The sequence below is a fragment of the Talpa europaea genome (genome assembly GCF_964194135.1).
Source record: "Talpa europaea genome assembly, chromosome: 1".
NCBI classification, from domain to species: Eukaryota; Metazoa; Chordata; class Mammalia; order Eulipotyphla; family Talpidae; genus Talpa; species Talpa europaea.
In genome coordinates, this window is record NC_140073.1 from 13091285 (window position 1) to 13106904 (window position 15620).

Here is a 15620-nt window from a genome sequence, read left to right on the forward strand (position 1 = left end):
AGAGTTTGTGGATGGTAACCCATTCCTCAGCTCACCAAAACTTTAAAGAGAGAAAAATAACCCCAGGAGCCAAAAAATTAGACAACCATTTTGGAGCACAATTCAGCAACACCCATGTACGCTGAAGACAAATGGCCCATGACCACACAGTGTGGACAGAACACACAGAAAGGCCCCCTCCGAGGACCTGCTTGCTGTGCCAAGAAACTACCAACCACTTAAAAGTGCATCACCAGGGCCTCCCCGGTGGCGCAGCGGTTGAGCGCTGGGCTGCGAAGCTGCCTGAAGCCTCCACGGCTCAGGTTCGATCCCCGGCTGCTCCCTGGCCACCAGAGGAGGGTCCCGCATGGCGCGCAGACCTCTCCTGCCGCCCGCTGCTCCCCTCAGCAGTGTCCTTCGGTCCTTCTGCCTGCTCTGCTCCCCGCTCTGGCTCTGGTGGATTCTCTCACCCTCCTGCGCTTCTGACTGTACCCAGTGCTTGTATAGACAGGAACAAACAAACAAATAAAATAGATAAATAGATAAAACATGCTTCTAAAAAAAAAAAGTGCATCACCAGGAGACCGGGCAGTAGCTGCCACACAGCTACAAAATGGCCCGTGGCAGCTAAAATGGGTTCACAAGACCTGGTGTTTCAAGATGGTTAAATCTCCCAAACAGTGTGGAAGGGAAAATCGAACAGTATACTGTTCAAATCAAGCACAAAGCCATACCGAGCAGTGTTACAGGCAGCTGTGGGTACATACCTGGGTAGGAAAAATTTAAAATCAGGCATGGGAACACCAACATCAAAGCCAGGATGATGGTTACCTCTGGAGAGGGAGCCACCGGGCCTGTCTCTAAAGCATTTTCTCTAAAGCAATTATGGCGTAATGGGAGACTCCACCAAGCTCGGTGCTGGGCGCTGTGTTACTCTGTATACTTTTCTAATTGCAACCTGTTTTATGCTTTTAAAACAGTTTTTAAATAACTTTTTAAAAAGACCCCCCCCCAGAGGAAGAACAGCTCCTGGGGGGAGGAGGGACTGGGTCCTCCATGGGCGGGTTTTAGCATGGATCCCAGAGGATGTTCCTTACACTGTCTTAAAGTAGGAGCCCCATGCCTGTGGGGCCGGAAAGAAGGTCTCCCCCACAAGGGTTGCCTCCCAGGGGATAGTGAGTGGGTGGTGGGCTGTCTGTGGGGTGTCTGCGTGGGCTGGGGAGCAGGAACCAGCTTGCCCCCTTTCACAACCACCCCCGCCTCAGTAAAATGTCAGCAAGCTGGGGGGGGGGGGAGGGCGGAGAGACAGGCAAGCTGTTAACCCGCACGATGCCAGGGCGTGGGTGGCACAGGCCCAGGCTCCCAGACAGCTATTTCGGCATGTGCTGTGATGGGGCTCAGCCCTAACCGGGGAGAGGCTTCTCTGTGGGAGCTCTGCACTGGCGCTCTGCCAGGGCAAGGGGACGAGGTATCCGAATGTGGAGGGTGCAGGCTCTGGGGCCCTCCCTCTTTCTTCAGAACTCTCACCCAAGGAGTCTGGGCACAAAAGAGGCCACCTCTGCTGCGCTGTGCTCTGCCTCTGAGGGCTCTCCCCAGGCCCAGGCCACCTGCTGACCCCAGGGTGGTTTTGAAAGCATCCGTGCACTTTGTAAACAAGATAAAAGGTCACAGCCTTGCCCCTACATGCCAGATCCAGCCCGGGAAGCACAAGGCTACGCTCACCCCCCAGCCTCCCTCCCAAGGGTCTCCCCCTGAAGCTCCTGGGGTCCAGCAGCAGAGCAGCTCACGGGTCTCACTGTGCTCCAACTCCACCTCACGGAGCACTCAAACCCTTCTCAGCTTACCCAAGGGGACTGAAAGGCAAGAGCAGAAGAATAAGCAGGGCAGCCTGGCGGCATGAGTAGCTCCGCCGGGCTCCAGGGCGAGCACTGTGATCCTGAGCCAGGACCCTGACCTTCCTGTGCCTTGTCTCCTCATCTGGAAAGCGGGAATAAAACCAACTACAAGGCTGTTGTGAGGAAGTTGTGAAAATGATGGATTTACAAGCTCTGACAACTGTTAATCCCTGGCGCACCACTCATCTGGACGCAGAGAAGGGTAGGCGCACCTCCTCGGGCCACGGAGCCCTTGGTCTCTCTCAGACCTGCCCTCTAATACCTTGCCTCAGCCAAGGAAGGGGTGAGAAGGAAGAGGGCAGAATGGCAGCTCCTCAAAGACATTCAGGTAGGCTCTGGCCTACCCTTCCCAGGGGAAACCGCCCCCCAGAGCTCTCCCTTGTGACCACATGCTAGCCAGGCCCTGGGCTGAGAACCATGGGGATGAAGGATTGCACGCAGGCCCTCTGTGCGCATGGCACGCTAATGATTTCAGAACATGGGGCAGTAGTCAGCTCACTGCCCCCCCAAGGCTGACCTACAGAGCTGCTGGGGTGGCAACAGAAACCTGGAGGGGGCGGGGCGCAGGAGAAGGAGGAGGCATCTGGCAGCTTGGAAGGTGCCAGATGAGGGTTTCTCAGAAAGCAGGAAAGCTTCTTTGGGTTCCTGTGATGTGGCACAAACTGACATGGCTTAAGAGTTAGGGGACTAGCCTTGGGAGCTGTAAGAACCTGGTTTGGTCAAGGCAACTCATTGGGCCTCCAACTCCAGGAGGAGGGAGTTGTGCCAGATGCTACAGCCGTGCACACTGAGCCTGCTTTCTGCTGCCTTCTGCGTGGCTCCACCCTGTCAGAGGACCGCTCACCAGTAGGAAGTGTCTCGGGGTCCACTCACAGCAGGTCTCTGGGGCAAGTGGACTGGCCAGAGGAGACTGCACTCCCTGCTGTGGTAGTTGTCTCCCCCTTGTGTCGTTTTAGCAATATTACCTGGCAAGTTCCTGGGTCAGCTGGGACCTTGAACCTCTCGCCTCTGAGGGGTATAAGGGACCCAACCTCTGCTTCTCCTGGGGAACAGCACAGGCCAAGTCTCAGGGCCAGCATGCCCCCTCCTCTGCCTGGGAGATGAGTGGTGACTTCTGGAGAGGGCTCCAGGAAGTCGAGGAGGGCAGGCCTGTTTCTCTCACTGCCCCCTGCTCCCCGCTGCCAGGGGCCTGGGCTTGCCCCCACCTCCCTCTGCCACATGGGCCACTCCCAGTGTTAACCTGAGTAAGAAGAACCACTCAAAGAAGCTCCGTTTATTCCCAGACATCCAGGAGCCTCAGACAGGGCTTACCTCTGAGCGTTCGGCATCCCTCACTCAACACGTCTGTCTCCAATCATTGCAAAACCAACTCAAACTGGGGGTGCTTGCACTCAGGCTGCCCAGCTGCCAGCCCGGACTTTGTGACCATGTTCCCTTGGGACCATGTGGCGTCACCTCTAAATGGGACCTATTGTCTCAAACTTGTTCCACAGGTGCATTTCCTGCCCTCTGGCATCTAATGACTTTGAACGCTAGTGAAGGGCAGGGGTGGCAGTCACCACGCAGGCTCCCAGGGGCTCCTTATGTCGTGAGGTGTGAGGTGCCAGGTAATTTCTGATGCCTCGGAGCTCAAGCCCAGCTAATCCACAAGCTCGCGACCTTCTCAGGGTCAGACCACTGGGCCCAGGCCAGAGGATAAGAATCTTTCTTCTCTCCAGGTGGGCCTGGGAGGGGAAGGAGGAGACAATCACTGTTCCACTGTTCCACCCACTTCTGGCTGACCACCCCTTGGGCCAACAGAACCTGCAGGGTCAGTGGAGAGGCCCAGCTGCCCTGGCACTAGGCAGGGGCATGCCTCCTCTTCTGAGAGGGGGCTGGTGGCTCCCAGCAAGGAGAAGTGAGGTGGAAGGGAGCTGCGGAGGACAGAGCTCAGCCTCGTGTCTTACTGGGCTCAAAAGGGGGGATGGCAGACGGCTCCTCAGATTCCAGGAAGGTGAAGCCAATTGTGGCGGGGGCGGGTGTGCATGTGAGGGGGTTTTAAGGAAAAGCCTCTTTAAGGAAGATACCAAAATGGATACCATCCAGAGACTGTTCTGATTGGATCAGGGATGGCAAACAGGCCACCCACAGACCATGGCTACCCTCCCCAGTCCACAGCAAACAGTGCTACTTGATTAAAGAACGCCAGCGCCCAGCCAAGACTGGAAGGCAGAATTCTCAACCTAACTGCAGCAGCCACCGCCAATCTATTCGCTATCCTTGACCCCACCCCCCTTTCCAGTCACTTATCGGGCTCCTCAGTCCCCAGGTTTGAGGTACCTGGGGGAGGGAAAGGAGCAGGATGGGGGAAACGCAGAGGGCGAATGAAACCCAATGGGAAGAGCCAGGTTAACAGTAAGATGGTTTTAGTGGAGGGACCTGAGATTGACAACCAGCGAAAGTGGCAGGACCAAATAACACAAAAGGGACAATGCCCAGGGTCTGTCTGTCCCTGCTGCTCCCAATCACAGCAGGTAAGGAGAGAGAGGTCAGTCCCAGTGGGCATCCGAGCCCCTGAGCTCCCAGGCCTGACTGGGGAAAGTCTTCTCCTCAGGCATCTTCCTCCGACTCTGCTGACTCTTCCCAGTGTGCTCATCCCTCCAGGCCCCACTGCCCTGCTCAGTGCTGCTAGGCGGGGACACTCCTTGCACGCTTGCAGAGGGGGCTTTGCGTTCCCTCTCACTAAGCATCCCATTAGATGACTTAGTGACCCCAGAGCGACGTGCTACTGTGGTTTGCAGACTTGGTAGCACATTAGAGTCATTCGGGAAGCTGAAAAAATGCCCAGGCTCCACCTCCCGACCCCATGAATCAAAAGTACCAAGGCTTTAAGATCTAGGAACCGGTACCCCCCTAAAACGCCCTGGCTCACCATGATGTCCTACTTGAGAACACGGGACTTAGCGAGGGATGTGGGCTTTAGAATCAGACTAGAGTTCAAATTTTATCTCTGCTTCTTCCTTGCTATGTGACTGTTTATCTCTGTGTTTCCCTCATCTACAAAAACAGAAAATACCTATCCTGCTTATTTTAGGGTTATATAAAGATACTTGGCTCTCTTTTTATTCTTCCTTCTAAATGTGCTGGAGGCTCATCCCTCCACGCACAAACCTGTGCCTTTCAGAAGGGGCACAGCCCGGAGTCAGAATAGCACAACACTTGGTACCTGTGGGCAGGGACAGGAAGCCTCTGGCGGAGCCCCTCCCTCCCCCTGCGGAGCCTGTGAACGCTGGAGGCTACATCCTGCAGAGCTGAGTGTAAAATGCTCCATCTTGCAGGGCTGTGGGTGACAAAACAGAGGTACTGGATGCTTAGCTCCCTGCCCAGTTTTAAATGACATTGAAGCCTGCGTGGCTTCACAAGAGCTCGCGGTGCTCCATCTGCCAGTGTGAGAATCCAGATCTCTGGGTGTGCTTGGCGACACGGAGCAGGTGCACAGAGCAGGGCCCCGGCTAGAGTAAGGCAGGCGGAGCACAGGTCAGCGTTACAGAGATGCCGACCGCAGAAAAGGAGAAAACCGCCCACGTTATTGGTGGGTAAAGTCTACCCTCTGGGAAGCGACAGGGCAAAGTTCAGGGGGGCTGACTACCACAAAGCCTGACTGGCAACAGGACACAAGTGAGAGGGAAGGTTGGGCAGACTCCAAGTGGTCAGAGTCCAGCCTGAGTCGGTTCTGGGGTCCTTCAATGATTGGCTGCAAGCTCCATGGTCACTGGAGAAGGGCAGCGGTCAGTCAGGAAAAGGCACAGGGAGCCAGGTGGGGTACTCGTGGGGCTCCACCTCCCCTCCCCTTACACCAGGGCTGTGCCCAAAGGAAGCGGCTCCCAGCTAAGATCAGCACACAGGCCATGAGGTGCCTGCGCTTGATCTTTCCACACCCTCCCCCCAGCTCCTCACCAGAGTCCCGGCGCCAAAGCCCTGTCTTGAGAGCACCAGACAGTGACATTTGGAGAGCTGGGGTAGGGGGGCAAAAAGGAGCTTAAGGCAGCTGATTCCACCCCATGCCTTTCCCGGTCAGGACTAGAAGCGGGGAAGGGAGATGCTGACAGTGCAGAAGTGGAAGTTGGGGGTCTCCTGGCTGATCAAGAGAAACTAGAACAGGTGGCCAGGCACCCCAAGCCCAAGGGTAGGCAGAAAATGCCGAGCGATTCCATCAGTGACCGGTGCTCCAAGACGGGCATGTGTCATGACAGTACCCGCGAGGCCATGTTCTGCAGATGCCCGGCAGCGGCGGCAGGCGACCCGCCCCAGAGACCCCGGAGGGCAGCACGACCTCCCCCCTTCTTGTCGAGGGCCAGGAGGCTCAGCGGGTGCCCTGTCCTAACGCTGTCCCAAGGGTGAATGGCCCGTCGTGGGAGTCCTACCTACCGGCGCCAGGGGGAGGAGGCGACGGTCTCCCTGCTGGAGGGCTGGAAGCTGCCCCTGCCTCGGCCCCAGAGGAGGCGCCAGGGAAGGTCCCCCGCTCGGCGCCGGCGCCCCGACCGCTGGGGAGTGTCCCCCACGAGGTGCCCGCGCCCGGACGGCGCGGACGCCCGCCGGCGCCCCGGGGAGCGCCCCGCTCGGTGCCAGCGCGGGGCGGCCGAGCACCGCCTCCCGCGCCCCGCTCACCTGTGCCCGAAGAGCCGCAGCCCCGGGAAGCGCCGCTTGCTGAAGCGCCGCGGCGCCTTGTCCGGCGCGGGACCCGCGTCGTGCTCGGAGCCGCTGGACGAGGCGGAGGCCGACTCGGAGTCGCTGCTCCGGGCCTCGGGGCTGCCGTCCCGCGGCTCCATCCGACCCTAGCCCCGGCCGGCGGCGGGCCCGCGGGAGACGCCCATGCCGGGCCGGCGGCCGGGCTCAGCACGCCGGCTCCGCGCCGCCCGCCGCGGCCATGGCGCGCGCTCGCTCCGCCCGCCCCGCGCCGCGCCGCGCGCCCCCGCGCCCCACGCCCAGGTGCCCGGGAAGCGGCCGCCGCCGCTCCAGGAAGTGCCGCCAGCCTCGGCCGCAGGACCCCGCATAGCTGGCCGGGCCGCTGCCTGCCCGCCGCCGAGCACGCCCCCTCCGCGGCGCCGAGGCGCCGACCTCCGGCGCCCTCTGCCGGCCGCCGGCCGCGCCGCCAGCCGCCTTCCTTGGCCGCCCGGAGGGGGCGGGGCGGAAGGGAGGGGCGGGGCGAGAGAGGCCCCGCCCCCGGCCCGCCCCGGCCCGCCCCGCCGCCGGGCCGCGCGCTGCACACCCGCACTGCGGGCTCCCGGCGCGGCCCCGGCCTCCCCCGGCCCTCTCCCTGCGAGCAGCCTGCACGCTCACAAGTGAGCACTCGCGAAGGGGCTGTCACCACCTCCCCTCCCACAGCCGCGCGGAGCAGGCACCTCTCTCACACAGCCTGTGCCCGCGCGCAGCCCTCCCACGAGCTCCACCCTTCCCCCCCCTTGGCTCCCCCAAATCACACCCACGGGAACAGAAGTCACACAGTGCTCCCCAGACGCCAGGAGAGGCACGCCGCTCACACACAAGCATGCACACTCATTACCCAAGTGCTTCCCCACCCCAGCTTCTCACACTCAGAGAGGAATACCAGGACCGAAGGCTCCTGATGGTCCTTGCACACCCCAACACAGAACAGACAGGGCTATTACACCAATTCGTTTTTACACAGCGATACACAGTTGTGTCCAACCCTCTCACACATTCTTAACACATAGCATTCCCAACAGCCAATGAAAGCTGCAGGTCATATTCGGAAGCACACACCTCTTACACACTCATAAATACATACACGGAATAAGGACCACCCTCGTTTACTAAGGTACACACGCACACAGAACACACACGTCTTTTTTTCCTGTGCACAAATACCTCCCCAGACCATGGTTACAGTGTCTTATCCCTTTTACACATATTATCACCCACAGAAGTGTACCTCGCACACGAACACACCCCCGCAAACACACCCCCGCGGGCAGCAGAGGTGGTTCCCCTCCAGAGATGGGAAAAGCAAATTGCAAGCGGAGCGGTCACCAGTTTTGGCACAGCCATCACCCTTGCTAGGCAGTCAGCAGCTCCCGCAGCCTGGGATGGCCCCTGCAGGGCTGACAAAGGGAGACCAGGAAGCCCGAGAGCATAGTCTTCTCATTCCCAAACCCTGCCGCCCTGGTGCCCATATCAGCTGCCTGCTGTTTCTGTTAGCACTCCTCTCTGCAAAGCCACATCCTGTGTCACCTTCACTTTCACCCTCTCCTCTGGGGTGCTGGCAGCCCTTTTTCCAGCCTTAGCCATTCATATAAAGCCAGTGCTTTGGGCTGTGACCGGTTGGTAAGCCGGTGGTTTTGAGAAGCAGCCAACACCCAGAAGTTCAGTCCTCCCAGCTTCCTTCAAGTTTCCAGAGGACCTGGAGAAGGTCTGACCGTGGAGGTGGGACTCTAACCCGCAACCATCAGCTGGTGCCAGGGTGGTCAAGAGGAGAGCAGTGAAACCCCTAGTGGGCCTGCCATGGTCCTTCTGGGGTGCATGGGTTTGTAGGGGGGAGTTTCCCAGTGGTTCTTGTCATCAGCTCTGAGATCAGAGGCAGCTGAAGACTTCACTGAGTTTGCACAGGGCCTGACAACTTCCAACACCAAACTCTTCTGACGGATCCCCTTCCCAGATGCCCCTGTCGTTAGTGACCTCAGCTCTTAACCGCTGTGAGCTCAGCTCTCCACCACACTGACTCCCAACAATTCAAACATCAGAGCTTCCCTCCCCCTACCAAGAACTTTTAAGTCCTTTTCTGGTTGGAAAACCCACTTTTGTCACCACCCCCCTCCAGCTCCAGATAAAAGATTCATGGAGGACTGGAGATCCCTGTGCAAATTCCCGGGCCACCCAAGTACCTACTGTGTCTGGGGGGCCTCGGCTGGGATCTGTGGCACGTCCCAGGAGCGGTAGCGCCACATCTGCCTCAGTGCCCAGGGCCGGTCCCCGTCTTCTGAGCCCAGCGCCTCCGCGGGGCCCTGAGCTGCCGCCTCATTGCAGCTTCCCCCAGTACTGTGGCCGGCCCCCCGGGCGCTCATCCTGCCCGGCGACTCTCTTCCTCTTTCGGCACTTCCTGACCCGGGGGCCCTGCAAGAAGCCAGAGGACTGCCCCAGTAGAGGACCATAGGTCCCATAGGCGCCTTCCGCTGGCTGGGGCTGGAGGCTGACTGGGAAGAACTGCTGCAAGGGAGGGCGGGAGGCAGGTGGGGACAAGCCCAGCCTAGCAGCCAGGAGTCAGCCGCGAGAGTCAAAGGCTGCCAGGCAGCCACCAGGCCTGCTCAGGCTGGAATCCGAATCTCACTCCCTGTCTGGCCCTCTCCATTTAACCTTTCTGATAGTTACCCCTTGATCCTGCTGAGATTTCCTACCGCATCATGATGACCGGGTACACTGGAGGTGCCGAACCTACACACAGTCTCTCCTTAACGCCTCTGTGAGCCTCATACCATGTAACACAAGGTGGGTACCCTGTGTTACACAGGACAGTGGCAGAGTGGAAAGAGCAACCAGGGTGGAGCCAGATGTGGCGCATGTCCTGTTTTGCACCAGCTGTGTGACTCGGTCAGGCTACAGACCTGAGTCACCCGAGATCCTTTTTGGAATTAGGTGGCATGTAAATAAATAACCTGATGAATCCCTGTCTCAGTTAGCTTTCCTGAGCCTGTTTTCTCACCTTTGAAAGGGAAGGAGGCAATAGTAGTAACTGAGCTCAGGGGGTTTATGAAGCTTCAACTAGGGCTGAAAGGGTTTACAGACGCATTTGCTCACTAGATATTTGTTAGTGCCTTTCTAGGTATCAGGCTGCCTCAGAGTATTAACAGTGAGCAAGAAAGCAGGACCCTAACCTCATAGGGGAAGATACTTAGGCAAGAAATAATCAGTATATGAAATGTCAGGTAATGAGATGTACTTTAGAGAGAAATGGAGCTTAAACGAAGGGGGAAGAGACAGATATCCTGATGGGGGTGCTACTTAGGTAGAGAATCGGGTGAGGCCTCTGAGGAGGTGACATTTGAGAACAGACTAGAGTGAATCCAGAGAGTAAACTATGTGACTAGTTGGAGGAACAGCATTCTAGGTGGAAGGAACGGTAAGAGCAAGGAGTGTTCTGTGTGTGTCTGAAGAATAGCAAAAGGGCCAGACCGTGCTGAACTTTGAGGCCACCGTGAGGACTTGGGAAAGAAAGGCTGAGACAAGCACTTACTCTTTATTATTAGGGCTGGTTCTGGGACGGGAATTGTACCTTCCTCAAGCGCTCTTTAATCACACTGCTCTATAATTAGTTCTTTAGCTGTTTGTTACCCTGGAAAGGCTGTAAATTTCTCGAGGACAGAAATGGTGTCAGTTCACTTCAGTTCAATAAACATTTATGCCGTAGAACCTGCAGATGTGGGGATGTACACGATGATCTCTCAACCCTTAGAAACCTCCATCTGGTGCTGTAATCACTTTTGTGTCCCTGATGACTGGAACATAATATTTCTCAACAAATATTTGTTTAATATATCATGCTATATCATGAATAATTAATACTCATTAATAATAAAACAATAGCAAATATTTCTTGCATACATCCGTGCCAGAACCCTTTGAATCCGCATGACCCTCAGAGGTAGATTCTGTTATTTTCCTCCCTTTACAGAGACTGAGGCACAGAGAGGGCAGGTTCTTTTGTCCATGGTGACCTGGCTGGTAAGTGGTAGAAGTAACACTCTATTCCCAGAGTCTGTGCCCTTAAATAAGACATCTCATTGCCCTGCTTAAGTTGGGGACTTAGCGAGGTGATGCCCCTAAGGCTTGGCACCTCCTTTGCCACAGACTCTCCTCCATTATCTCTGAACCCCTCAAAGAGGCTCCTGTATGCTGTGATCCATCAGAGACGGCCAGCCAGGCAAAGGCCTATTCTAGAAGGAGCCCGAGCAGGGCCGTGTCCACCTCTCCCAGGGACTCTGCAAGTAGCCTGAACAGTTAAACAGAGGAAATGGGGCTGGGCTTGTTTTCCATCTGTGGCTTCTGGCAGCCCTGGAGCAGTAGCGGACAGGAAATGTGGCTCCTGAAAGGGAAGCGGGACAGGCTGGCGGCTCTGAGAGGCAGTCCTGACCCTGGTACTGGGCCCTCTCAGCCTAGTCCTCCTCCAAGTTGTCAGTGCTTTCCAGGTGGGGCGGGGCGGACAAGGCTGAAAGAGACAGGTGCACAGCGCTGGGGAGGATGCCCTTGGCAGTTCCTAGGACAACATGTGCCAGCACTGGGGAGCTGGGGACCCCTCAGAATCCACCAAGATACTCACAGGAAGAAGAATCTGGGTAAGAAAATTATTCTGGGCTTTTTTTTGAGGCCCCAGAGGGTGCGGTGTTCTACTTTCCGTGGCCTGGATGAGCAAGTGGGAGCTGGGGAAAAGAAATGTACCAGGGCACCAAACACTCAGCCCACGACCTGGACACCTTCTGCTCTCAAAACCAGCCAAGCCAGCATCCTTGGCCTGACCTTCAAGGCTTCTTATGCTCCTTTCCCTGTTCTTTTTGCTTCTTCTTGCAGGCTTTCCCTATGGAGAGCTTTACTCAGGCCACACATGCTGGTGTCTGCCTCGCAGCTGGTGCTCACTCAACATTTCTTGCCTCTTTTTCCACGCTTTTTTTTTTTTAACATGCCACCCTCACCCCTGCCTTTCATTCTGTTTTCGATGCTCTCTTTTTTAAAAAAAAAAAAAAGATTCATTTTTATTTATTATGCATAGAAGAACTGGGGCGTAGACCAGAGGTGCAGGGGTGAGAGGAAACAGAGTGGGGAGCAAAACAGGCAGATCTACTGAAACACACTGCTGAGGGGAGCAGCAGGCGAGATAGGAGAGGTCTGCTGCGCCCTGTGGGTCAGCTCCCTGGCTGGGGATCAAACTCATGTTGCAGTGGCTGGTGATAGCTTGATAGTGCTGAAACTTTAGCCCTTTTGCCACCAGGAAGGCCCTACGCTGCTCTCTTTGACCTGTCTGCCCTTCAGGTTTGGCCAACCAACACCTCCATCCTTCAAACCCCAGCCCAAGAAGCAAAAAGGTAGGAAGGTGGATAGACCCCCAGACACAGAGTTTAACCCAGGCCCTTGCTGTGTGATTCTGGGCACATCACATCTCTGGATTGCACCAGATGATTTCAAAATTCTCATCTAGCTCTGATAGTTTCATTCAAATCTCTTCCCCCAATCTGCAGAAGCTTGCCCGCTCATTTGTTATTTCATGCAAATACCTGCTCCATGTCAAACCCCACTCCAGGGCCAGGACTCTCGCCCCACTGATTTATCTAACTGGCATTTTTGTTCCCAACTAGATTCCCTTATCATGTAACCTTTTGTGCACACAAGCCTTGTCTCCTTACAAGATTCTTGAACCTTCTGTTGATCCTAGCTCTGTGTTGGATGCACAGACATGTGCTCAGTAACTTCCTAGAGAAGTTGAAATGAATGTAGGTGTCTGACAAGTTGAGCAGAAGCATGGAAACTGACTTCCGGTTTGCGTGAGTGGCTGTGGGGAGACATGGGGAGTCTAAGTTCCTCCCAGCAGCTAAGCCTGTGATCCAGGTACATATTGAAGCCTTTGGGAGCAAGACCAGAGCCCATGATCACCTGCTGTTTGTTGGCCCCTGCCCAGGAGCTGGGCCTCTGACCCCCCAGAGGGGACAGATGTACTGGCCTTGGGTTGCAGGTGCCGCTGGCTAATGACAGCTGGAAATTTGATTAGGCTCCTTCTGGGCAGCCTCATGAAATTGCTGAGCAGGAAGAAATCTGGAGGAGGAGCTGGCGACCCTTTCCCACTGGAACAAGAGAACTGTGGGTATCGCGAGTGCAGTCAAATGTGGTCCCCCCAACCACCATCTCTTTTGGAAACTGTCCTTTGGCATGTCCCAGGCAGGAGGTGAGAGGAAACTGGGTGGCTGTGCCCTCACTCTGGGTCAGCTGGATCTACCTAAAAGAGCTTCCTTTTGCCCCAGCCTGGACTACAGCACCAAGCCCACGGGCGGGCGGGACTGCGCACAAGCCTCCAGCCAGCCAAGCCTTGCACCACCATCTGTTGGCTCATAAGTTCTGACTGCAGAGTCACTTTGAGTCCCCACACCCCCTGAATTATTACCCTTTCCAGGAATATTTATGCTCTTAGTACAGAGTCAAAGGAAACAGTCCTTAAGGATGAAAGTCCAGCCCCTTGAAAGCCAGATAGAGTAAAAAGGACTTTGGAGTGAAACTAATCTAGATCCTGGCGCTACCAGTTACTGGCTGTGTGATCTTAGCTAACTGCTTAACTTCTCTGAGGCTCAGTCTCTTATCATCACTAAGATGCTATCCAGTGGCCGTCAGTCCCTATCTACTCTATGGTAATCTTCCTTCCCCCAAACATCTGTTGGCCAAGAGCCCTGGTCAAGCATAGCGGAGTCCAGCAGAAGCCAAATCTAGTCCCAGTACCTACCCCCTTGTGTCTTCCCCAGCCTGTGCTCACCCTTGGGATCTGGACACTTGAGAGCCCTCTCTCAATGTTCTGCTATGAAATTGCACCAAATGAGGCAAAAATGAGGCTCTATCTCAGGCTTGCTGATGCCAGGTTCATGGACTGCATTTTGAGCAGCAAGCCAGAGCAAGATCCTGTTCACTGCCTCTATTCTGAATAGTCCAGCTGGCTCCCTTCCAAAATGCCCAAATGGCTTGTGCTGCCCTGGTGTGATGGGCTGGGAGCCATGTCCCAAGAATCCCTGGTCATGGCAAAACAGGGCCAGATAAGCCCCTCTCCCTGGGCTCTCAGTCGCTGTCTGGCTGCCTTCAGGAGGAGCCCAGCCCCACCTCTAGCACTGCCCTCCTCGGCCTTTGACTCACTTGTCAGCAAGAACCTCGGGTCCCTGAGGGGAAGAAGGAGTTCCGGGCTGGGCCTGGGCCCCGCCCTTGCCAAAGGAAGGAAAATGGACAGACCCCCAACTTCCGGCTTCCTCTGGCAGCTGGCCCCCTCCTCCAGCTCTAGCTCAGCTCTCTGCCCCCGGTTTTTGCATTTTTAATTCAGGACAGAATGTGATCTCTTGCAGCTCCTAGCTTTATCCTGTTGCTATTTAAATTACAAATCGGCCCCATCTCCCTGTCACTCTTGGGCTATTTTTAGCTTCTGGTAAATAGCAGCAGGGAGAGTAGGATCAGGTGCCCCTCCCTCGAGGAGCTGTGTACCCATAGCTGCGTGCCCGCAGCAGGGGGCACCCTCCCCTGCCAGTTGGCAGTCCAGATCTCTTTCCCCAGGCCCTCTGTGGGGGTGCAGGGAGGGGGGCAGGGGATGGCTACACACTGCTAGTCTCTTGAAGTCTGCCACCCCCAAATCTCACCACCCATTCATTGCTCAGGGTGAACCTCCTTCAGGGGGATTACTGGGCCCTCCCAACCCAGATCAAGGGCCACACATAGAGGCCTGAGACAAACAGCTGGGAGTCAGGGAACTTTACATAGCCTATCTTCTTTAATCTTACCAGTGTCCCTCCAGTAAGCAGGTATTATTGTTCCCATTTTCCATATGAGGAAATTGGGTCAGAGGTGAAAAAGACTTACCCAGTTAAGAAAGAGCAGGGCTGGAATTTGAACCTGGGTCTCACTGACCTGGAGGCCTGTGTGCTTGTGCATTGCACCACCACTGAGGGTGGAAGGCAGCTCTCACCTGCCGGATACCCACCACTGGCTGTCTTTCCCATGCGTTGGTCCAGTGTCATCTACTGGATCAGGGGGTGGCGATCGATGACCAGAGGGCCACCTTAAGCCTGCTGTGTATAGTTATGTGGTTGTGAGCTAAGGGGGGTTTTGACAATTTTAAATCGTTGGGAGAAAGGCAAAAGAATAATATTTGTGACAGTGGAAATGATATGAAATTTAAAGTTCAGTGGCTATAAATAAAGTTTTACTGGAACTCAGCCAAGCCATTCGTTTACATATTGTCTATGGCTACAATGGCAGAGTAGTTGCGACAGAGGCCACGTGACTGCAAAGCCTAAAATATCTGGCTCTGTACTGGATCATAATTTTGTCAAGAGAAGGGACCATGTCCCATGCTTCCACTACATACAGTTCCTGGCCCAGGGCCAGAACTCCAGACAGAGATGCTGGTCCTCCTTCAAGGTCTCCATTGATGAACCCTTCTGGGGACACACCACCACCCAGCAGAGGGACCCCCCCCCCACTGCCCACCAAAACCCAGTTATTTCACTCACATTCTACCCTTTCTTGCTCCCCTGTGGCTTCTTCACAGGTGAAACCAGTGGCTTCCGAACCTGTTTGACTATCGCAACTATGTGGCAGAGGTTTTTAAAATTGAGATTCCCCAGGCCCAACTCCAGACACCAGAATCTCAAGGGACAGGATTGAGAATGATTTTAGAAGAGGTCCCCAGGAGATCTGGTTTGGGGCCCCCTGGGTTTAGCTACAGAGGTCAAAGTTCTGCATCTTATATCTATCTGGTCCTTTCAGAGCAAACCCAGCATCCCTCCAGGCCTTCTGACTGATCCCAGGCTGGAGGCTGCCCCACAAAGGCCATTGAACTCAATTCTGAGCTTTGAGGCCGTTCTCTAGCATGAGGGGGATACCTTTCCTCATCCGCAGATGCAGACACAAGATGTCCATTCTCTCCCCTACCCCTGCCAAGTTTCTCCTGGCACAGACCGGCCACCCCTTCATCTAACTAAAGCAATTTCCCCAACTACTTCCAGCACATGCTGAGGC

General features: G+C 55.7%; 1 protein-coding gene across 7 annotated transcripts in view; it reads right to left on the minus strand.

The window, feature by feature from the left end:
- Positions 1-15620, minus strand: part of DGKZ (diacylglycerol kinase zeta) — a gene marked incomplete at its 5' end in the record, with an annotated part of 40025 nt that overhangs the window by 21866 nt on the left and 2539 nt on the right. For 5 of the 7 annotated variants that reach the window (XM_084244501.1, XM_084244502.1, XM_084244499.1 and 2 more), the window contains one exon: positions 6522-6682. The exons of 1 other annotated variant lie outside the window; for it this stretch is intronic. In XM_084244501.1, the coding sequence (XP_084100627.1) occupies positions 6522-6682 (161 nt within the window). Of the gene's footprint in view, positions 1-6521; positions 6683-8759; positions 8936-15620 lie in introns of those variants that run through there. One more of the 7 variants, XM_084244498.1, reaches the window with a different exon arrangement.